Consider the following 9,428-nt stretch of genomic DNA (forward strand, 5'->3'; position numbering starts at 1 on the left):
TGCCTTTGCGGTACTACTACTCTCTTTAGCAGTACTACCGCATGCCACAACACAACAACACTAGGAGTCCTTCCTTTTGCAGAGACACAGATAAACGGTGGTTTCTCCAAAGAGGCAAAGGAAAGGTGATGCAAAGCAATGGACATGTACGTGATGACTCCACCCAAACCTTTCCAAAGCGGAACTCCTCTTAATAGTACGACATTCCTGCGACTCAAATCCACAGGAAAGAAACGTAGAGAAAACTCCGTCTTCACTAGACTCCGAGGGGCAACGAATCGTCTTGTGCCTAAACATGAGATAACTGAAATGCTCAATGCACATGATTAGCCCGCAAATGCATTATCGTCAATCACCAAAAACACATGAGGTGAATTATGCCCTTACACTCTCCCTGCCTTCTTCTTCTTCTTCCCCGCACCAATCCTGTGAGTTCAAGTAGGTGCTACTATCCCGTAGCATGCACCTATGCATTGGAAGAGGCTTAAGACCATTTTTTACAATTTTTGGGACGACTTTATTCAATAACAATCATGTCCTTTTCAAGGGTAGGGATAAGGAAATTAGGGGACGGCACTATTAGCTTCTCGATAACAATGGAAAGATCATCGCTACGCTAAATGGTCAGATCAGAATTTTGTTATATGAAAAAATAAATTCTAAAACTTCTGTTCTTTTTACAAATCAATAATTAAATAAAAATAAAAAAGAGAACAAACCGCGTGGATGAATTACGAATCTACCACAACATGGAAAAGGAAAGAAAAGGCGAGTGTGGTGGGCGCTTCATTTCCGTTCCCTCCTCCCGCCCGTCTGATTCCCGCTCTTCCCTCTCCTTTTCCAAGAAAGCCCGCACCACTTACAAGAGAGGGAGGGACAGACAGCGGAGCGGCGGCGGCGGCGATGGGGATCCAGGGTTTGCTGCCGCAACTCAAGTCGATAATGGCGCCCATCAGGGTGGAGGACCTGAGGGGGCAGACGGTCGCCGTCGACACCTACTCCTGGCTCCACAAGGGCGCCCTCTCCTGCGGCGACCGCCTCTGCAAGGGCATCCCCACCACCAGGTTCCCCTTCCTCCCCGCCCCTTTCTTGGACTGACGAAAAACTAGTTTTGACCCCGATAGGGTCTCCTGATCCGTTCCCCACATTGCCGAATCCTAATCGATGGATCGAGGAAGTTTATTCCTTTGCGATGCATTTCGCCCCCAATCCCCCAACGGATTGGCAGCCTCTCGAATAGTGACCGCACCAGCACAACTGCTTGGTCCAGACATGTTTCTTGATTGGGTTGGTGTCCCAACCGGTGAATGTGAATCCCATTCCAGATGAAGGATAAACGGGGCCCCTTGTTTGTGTTGTTTCTCGCAGGATTGCGGAAAGGAGACGCGCTTCGTTTGTTCTGTTGTACCCTAAAACTGAATTTCCCCTTCTGTCCCAGTGCCAAGAATTCTTCTATCTATAGGTTGGTTATATATATATACACGAGAAACATATCTGGGAAAGATCTGGTTCTGTTTTAGTTACAAAATCCACCATTTCAATTCGTAGAAGTTTTGTTGGAGATGTCTACGTATGAAGATTTCTGTAACTACTAACTTTGCATCGTTGTCTTCTTATACCGTAGTTTTTTTTGATGCAGTTGAAATTGATTTGTCACTGAATCGTAGTGCAGAGAACCATAGAGTTATGTACAGCTGCAATTCACTATCACATCCTGAGTGCTTCACCATAAACTCACCTGCGTTTGCCCCCTTGAATTTGAACCAGGCATATTGAGTACTGCATGCATAGGGTTAACTTGTTGCGGCACCATGGTGTGAAGCCAATTCTTGTATTTGATGGAGGCTTTCTGCCAATGAAGAGCGAACAAGAGGTCAAACGTGCAAGGTATGCTCTTCTTTGACGGTAATTGTCTAGTGTGTTTCAGCTGTCAGGGGACATTTGCATTACCTTTCAACAATGTTAAATGTATTTGGAAGTTTCTTTGCATATGTGCTACTGTTGTGGTCATCTGGGGCTCTCTACCTATGCAGTGCAGTTGTAAAATTATTACCTAATGTTGAATCTGTCAAGGGGCTCTGCAGTTTTTGTTGTCTCTATGCAGTCATCATTCAACAGTATTATTTACTGGATGCTAATTATGCAATCCTTCAGGTCACGAAAGGAAAATCTTGAGCGTGCCAGGGAACATGAAGCAGCTGGGAATTCTCGCGCTGCTTTCGACTGCTACCAGAAAGCTGTTGATATTACACCTAAAATTGCTTTAGAACTGATCCAGGTACAGATGTAAATTCCGTGTTATATTACCAACCTGTTACCACCCATTTAAAGTAGTTTCTAACAGAGTGAGAATGTTTGGTTTGATTTCTAATAAATTGTCTTTAAACATGCAATGCAGGTACTGAAGCAAGAAAAGGTCGATTATATTGTTGCACCTTATGAAGCAGATGCACAAATGACATTCTTATCTGTCAACAAACTTGTTGATGCTGTAATTACCGAGGATTCAGATTTGATACCATTTGGCTGTTCTAGAGTAAGCACACTATTACAACCCCCTCCTCAGCCCTCAACATATACCATAACCTTTCTATTTACTAGCACAATGCCCGTGCCTTGCTATGAAACTATAAAATATGAGGAGTTAGGCCACTGGATTAGAAAATCATTAATATTGTTCTGCAGCCTTTGTGCACAATTCATGACTAAAAAGAGCAAAAATACATGAAAGATCATGCGGCTGGCATTGGAGAATCTTAAGAGATCATAGTAGGTCATTTGGAAGACGCAACATTTCGGATGTTTAAACATATGAGAATAGGCAGTAGTAAGTTGACTGCACAAGGTCGTGGATCGGGTAGGAGGACAAAATCTATCTTTGCTTTGGAATTACAATTTGTTCACTCTCTTTTTCTGTGATATAGAACTGGAGGAACTTGGTTGGTAAGAGAAACTGAAAACATAAGCATATATCTGAGTTGGAGCCGCATTTCAGGTTTTTGTTATTTGTGTCTTCATCAGTGTTGGTCTCATATGAAAGTAGTGTACTTGTTTATTTATGTCAGGTCCCACATGTGAGTAAAAGTCCATTTGTTTATATATGTCTTTAGAAGGTTGCTCACCCCACATATTGGTAGAGGTGCATTTGTTTATTAGTGAAGATTGTTGGTCCCACATGTGAACTCACCACTAGCTCCAACTTTTATAAGCAGGAAAGATTATCTTGGTATCATGTTTTGGCAGTTGAATAACCACCATTCTCTGAGCTTGTCCTCTGAGAACATTACTTGTATTCTCTCATTTTTATGTATCTTATTGTAATGTGCAGATTATTTTCAAGATGGACAAATTTGGGCAAGGTGTTGAATTCCAGATAACGCGATTGGAACGAAACAGGGAGCTGGACTTAAATGGATTCACGAAACAGATGTTACTAGAGATGTGTATTTTAAGTGGCTGTGACTATCTTCCATCCTTGCCGGGAATGGGTGTCAAACGTGCTCATGCACTCATCCAAAAACTTAAGAGTCATGAGAAGGTAAATCCTGTCTTCTCTCTGTCTATTCAATATACTACCTTCAATACACATAAAAAATAGTAAAAAACCCACAGAAAAAACAGAAAACATGTGTAGCACAGTTGTCCCTACAAGATAAAAACAGACCTAATAAGGACAAATGTGCATAATGCGCAAGCAGAATAAATAGTTCAAGACACGGCTACTACAGGCAAAACAAAAGGTTGACTGGTCCAACTTTTATGAAGCTATTATCTTATTATCTTATAGTTAGTTATTCAACGTACAACCAAATGTTACAAATGAGATTTCTGTTTAAACTAGTCATGCAACCTGGTGATCAATAAAACAATGAGTTCTTAGTGTGATGGAAGTTAATGGAATGCATGCTTTCAGGTAATCAAGCACCTGAGGTACAGTGCTGTTTCTGTTCCACCTCAATATGAAGAGAATTTCAAGAAGGCAATATGGGCTTTTCAGTTTCAAAGGGTCTATGATCCTGCGACAGAAGATATTGTTCATTTGTCTGGCATTCCTCATGACCTCAGCGAAGACGACTTTCTGGGCCCATATCCTTTGTAAACTTATATTTTTAGTTAGATATTATATAAATATGATAAGCTGATGTTTATTCACTTCATAAATTGATCTTTTCCATCATTCGTCCATTCCTTCTAATGTCCATTGAATACAGGCGAATTTGAAAATAAGCTAAGGGTTTCATGACACCATATTACTCAGTAATCCCAAATCGTTTTACCTCCTGAAGGAACTCTACTTTCATGCACTAGAGCATTTCCTTAATTAGTTTATACATGGTTACCACAGGCTGTTGTTAAAGGTATTGCTCTAGGGGAAATCGATCCACTTACAAAAGAACCATTTGAGGTACTCTCTGTTTCCTTCTGTGCTGTTCTTGTCAGGTTTTTGTCTTCCACAAGATTTTTTGTGTCAATCTACAGTTATGGGAAAGTTATGCTTGTTTTCTCTCATATGCTTTACTAATTTGCCGTTTTAGTTTGCTGGTGCTTTGTTCCTCCTAATGTAATTCACCCCGCTCTTCTGAGGAGCCTTGTGCATGTAAAAGCATGTGCATGCACAAACAAAGCATGATGCAATTTCATGAATAACACCAAATATGAGGGCTTTTTAGAATTTTTTTCTGTATTTTAACAACGTTCTCCTTATTGATTAAGTAAAGGAAGTCTTGAGAATAACATTACACTAGCCCAGCATGGAAGATATGAAAAGGGGAAATAACAAAAATATTTAGTTATAAAATAGACAAGGTTCCTCACTAAAACAAAAGAATGGAAGTAAATATAAGTTGTCATGTTTTCATGTATTTTTGGCGCCTCTTACTAAATGTACTACCATCATCTTACAGAAGTAGAAATAAGTAATTTTTGTCACTTGTTTATCAAATATTATACCAGCATGTACTTAGTTATAGTGCAGGATGTGCAAACTACCAACATGTAGTTGTGTCTTCGTTCTTGATTATCTTATTGAGGTTTCTGCCTTACGTATACATATCTTGCAGGCCAGCATTCCTTGCAGTGCACCTGCTGCTGACAAAGGTTATATGGTCAAGGAGTCTATTATTCCTTCAAATGGAAAGAAGAGGCTAGAATTGCCTGTGCAGAAGAACATATTGACAAATTACTTCTGTATCCTCTCAATGCATCTTAATTTTATTCAAGAAAACTTTGGATGAATTAAGTTTATTAAAGTGAGCTCCTAGATGCGTGTATATAATTCACATTTATGAATTGCCCTGGACAAGAATCTTGTTAATTTTTGGTTTTTAAAACCTGAATACCTGATTAGATCATTTGAACAGTTTTCTTACCCCACCACCCCAAATATTTTGGCAGGTAAAGGCGATGTACGAAATGTAGTAATGTTATTGTCCATATTGTCTTGTTGATTGGGCTAATTTGCATCCTTTATTCACACTATTTAACTATCCATTGCACTATCCTTAACCTTTAGAAGGCTTAGCATCGCTTGAGGCAAAACGGAAGTTCAGGGCACCGAAGGTTACACCCAAGCAAAAAATGTTGAATGAATCTTCTTTGCCGAGCCCTCAGACTGAAGACTCTGGCACCCCTGATTCAATTGAAGACACTAGCTTGCCAATGAATAATATTCAATTCTCTCAGTATAGTTCTGAGCATTTTAGCTCTGAACCTCCTCGAGATGATTCAATTGATGCTTCTCAATGTAGTACTGGTCGTGCCTTCCCCTGGGGCGATTCAGATAGTGTTTCACCCCACTGTAGTTCTCATGATATTGGCAATGGTCCTCTTTCTAGGGATCAACACATTGAAGATGCAGAGGTATTTCTTATTACTGTACTGCGTAAACATTTGCAATGCTCTCTTAGTCCTACCTTCTTACTGTGGACATATTTCTCTTGTCCTTGTGTCTTGCTTGTCTTTTCAGGTTGAGGTCAGTTATTGCAACACAAGTGCAATGCCAATAAGTCCTTGCTTAGAGAGTAAGATCTCTAATTTCTGTAGTTGATGTGTGACTTAATCCATAAGTCATGTGATAGTTTCTTTATTCATGGAGAGTCAACATTAACCATCTTGGGACTGATTTCAGTATTTCATATGTGCCTGTTTTATGTTTCTAGGGACTTCGCCTGGGATAGCAGATCTATCATTAGTTTCTCACAACACGGAGCCATCGAGACCAGTGCTACATTATGCTGAAAGTTATGTGGCTCCTACTGTAAGGAGTTCATACTTCAAGAAAGATAAGAGGGTTTTCACAAATCAAGTAGAAGACCAGTTAGATGATGATGATGATGATAACGCTGAGACTGGCACTTCCACTCTTTCTGGAGTTCAACCGGGGAACCCTGGAGGTGTTGTGAAGAGAAGAAAACTTTGGGATCCCCAAAATTTTGAAGACGTAAATGATTGTTTTAATTTCTACTTATCATTACATGGCAGCTAGCCTAGTAGTACTACTGTGGTACTAGCTGGTATCTGATATGCTGTTTGTGCAGGAAACATTGCCGCCAACTAGTTCACATGACAGTCCAGCAGTTGATGAAGGTAATAGTTCTACCTTGTTTTTATTTTGCCTTTGTTTCTTCTTTTTGATAATTTGAACCTGTTCCTTGTTCCATTGCTATGTTGGATATGAAGATAATATGACTAAAAAGGATTGCAAGTAACATCAGCCTCTGTTTGTCCTTTGCTTGTTACATGCTTGCAGTTTGGTGGATATTTCACTTGGCAGCTTGATTATCATCCCCTGGAATGTTTTTTGTGTGTCATATTAAACTTTACTCATTTTTTAGTTGTTATTCTTGGTCACAAGGAATCTTAAGCATTTCAGTCATTTATTCAAGCTTGGTTTTTTAAACCAATTTAACCAAGGTTACCGCTTTAAAGTAAATTCAGTTTAGATGCTTCTCAATCTTCATTTTCCATGCAATTCTTCCTGTATTATAGATCGTTTATGTACCATTTGCCACTTTTTTTATTACAATCTGTCTTGATCTTTAGAGAGCAATCTGTGTAATGTCTGAAATTATTGCAGGCTGTGGTACTGATTCCCTTGATGACATCGACACAAATTCTGAAGGAAGATTCGGATGCAATGTTTCCCATGTGAATAATTACAGTGGCATTGCGAAGAAATCGATGGATAAGTTTGCTGCACTGATATCGTCTTTCAGATACGCAGGCTCCCGTGCCAGTGGCCTTCGTGCTCCTTTAAAGGATGTGAAGAATACCCTTTCTGTGAGGTATGCAGCTTCATAACTTGTGCATATACACAATTTACTTATCAGTACATGGAAGTGACCTGGTTTCATCCATGAGTGAATATATAACGGCACAGTTATTCTGTCACAGATCTATTCTCAGACCCCCGGAACAGAACCTCCGGTGTACGGCTAAGAAGACCGCGAGAGGTCATCGTTCACAAAGCAGATCCAGAAGTGATGCCTCGAATAGCGCCGACGGTCCTCCTGATCTGAGCGCGTTTACACACAGCCCTGTTTTTCTTCCTGATCTGGGGAAGGTCACCGATAAAGATGCACCGGCAAGATCTACTACTGGTGGTTGTCCTGATCAAAGCAAGAACACTCGTAAAGCAGTGGGCACTGCTGTCAGTCCTGATCTGAGCACATTTGCATACACACCCACGACTACTGCTAGTCGTCCTGAACGGAGCAAATTCTCTACAGCTATAAGAACTGCAGACAGTCCTGATCTGAGCACATTTGCATACCGACCCACGACTACTGCTAGTCGCTCTGAGCGGAGCAAATTGTCTCCTACAGCTATAAGAACCGCTGACAGTCCTCCTGATCTGATCACATTTGCATATAAACCCATGAAACCTTTGGATGGCAGCAGGGTTGCAGGGACAACATTAGCGGCTTCTGGACGAAATTCTCGAGGCAAATTCACATAGAACTGCCGATGAGTCTGTTACCTTTTATGATATGGGCGTGTTTGCTATTGCACCAAAAGCTTCTGCCAGCCTTCATGCTTTGACCTGAGCAAACTTAGATCTAGCAGCAAATGCTGTCAAATGGTGTCCTTGGCCACCCATGGACCTGCAGTCCCGATGAACCCCTGATCTAAGACCTTTTGGCGCCAACAGAATGGAAGCATGAAAGAAGATGACAGTCGGTACCTGTAGAGGCTTGGTACTTGACTTCATTTTTATCTCATGCAAATGCAAGCTGAAGCATGTATGGTCTGGAGGGGGAGGTAGCTGGCAGCAGGGGCTAATAGCTTCAGTTGCAGAGACCACCCTGTGTGGTGTGCAAACCTAGCACATGCCCATTTCTGTTCTTTCCTGGATACTGTTGTCATTTGAGCATTAGTACAGGTGCTACCTTCTGTCAATTCCCAATCAAGACGAATTAAGGAATTGTACAATATGTTGTATTGTGGTTTGTGGATTCCGAGTAACTTGTTGTTGGGTATAGTAATGATCTTGAATGTACTATTTGTGTATTGAATGGACTGGGTTTTTGTCTCTCCGGACCTGGCGAAACCTTTATCGATACCATTTGTTAAATACCTCAAGATGCTTCTTTGTATTTGATCAGAAGGGTAAAAAAATGAATACATGTCTGGCGGAGCCAAGTTCACCTAAATGGGTGTACCGAGTTCAAGATTTTGTGAATTGCATAGCTATTTTCTCATCTATATGTGTTCTATCCACCTAGTATATGCTTTCTAATCCCGCCCATACTGTCTGGGTACACCATCCTTTTTAATTGCAATTGCATTGTATTGTCTGGGTACATAGTACTTTGATTTACTTGTGCGTATATAACTCTCCTATGCTTTATTTTACTCGTGTGTACAGTTGAAATTATTTTACACGTGCGTACAATTGAAGAAAATGAATACATGTCTATGAAAAATGAATAGATGTCTGGGTACGCCATCCTTATTAAGTGCATTGCTTCAGTTTCAGAGACTACTGCGTTGTGTGTACAAACCTAGCACATGCTAATTTTCCGTAATCACTATAATAGTTTCTTTAGAATTCGTTTCATGGGATCCTTTGTTTTCCTCTGTTTTCCACCTAAACTTTTCACTGCATGTTTTTTTTAAACATGTATCAGCATTAGGAGAGGAGTCTTCAACTAAAACTTCCTCCTCGGAGCCAACGACACTTCTTCTCCATAGGCACATTGATCATCTTGGTGTTCTTTGGTGAGGGGAGAACCTCTAGGGTAGCCCGATCTTCACGAATGAAAGGATGGAAGGAGGAAGAACACGAAGAACAACAAGAAGGATAACTAGGGGAGCCTATCCGACGTAGCAAGAACCAACAACGGAGAACAATTTTAACGATTTCTCACAAACACAAGGGAAAACAAGAACAAAGGTGGAGGTTCTTCCATGTTCCGTGGATATAGAGG

At 40.7% G+C, this 9,428-nt stretch overlaps 1 protein-coding gene across 1 annotated transcript; it reads left to right on the plus strand.

Annotated features, from left to right (window-relative positions):
• The first annotated feature begins 785 nt into the window (after positions 1-785).
• Positions 786-8,594, plus strand: LOC123070984 (exonuclease 1). Its single transcript, XM_044494420.1, has 14 exons — positions 786-1,064; positions 1,768-1,887; positions 2,155-2,278; positions 2,399-2,536; positions 3,329-3,538; positions 3,914-4,086; positions 4,333-4,405; positions 5,061-5,187; positions 5,516-5,859; positions 5,966-6,020; positions 6,159-6,439; positions 6,537-6,585; positions 7,076-7,283; positions 7,393-8,594. The coding sequence occupies exons 1-14, from the start codon at positions 904-906 to the stop codon at positions 7,955-7,957; spliced, it is 2,628 nt and encodes an 875-aa protein (XP_044350355.1). The 5' UTR covers positions 786-903; the 3' UTR covers positions 7,958-8,594.
• The last annotated feature ends 834 nt before the right edge of the window (positions 8,595-9,428 follow it).

Source organism: Triticum aestivum, chromosome 3B, assembly GCF_018294505.1.
Source record: "Triticum aestivum cultivar Chinese Spring chromosome 3B, IWGSC CS RefSeq v2.1, whole genome shotgun sequence".
Lineage (NCBI taxonomy): Eukaryota > Viridiplantae > Streptophyta > Magnoliopsida > Poales > Poaceae > Triticum > Triticum aestivum.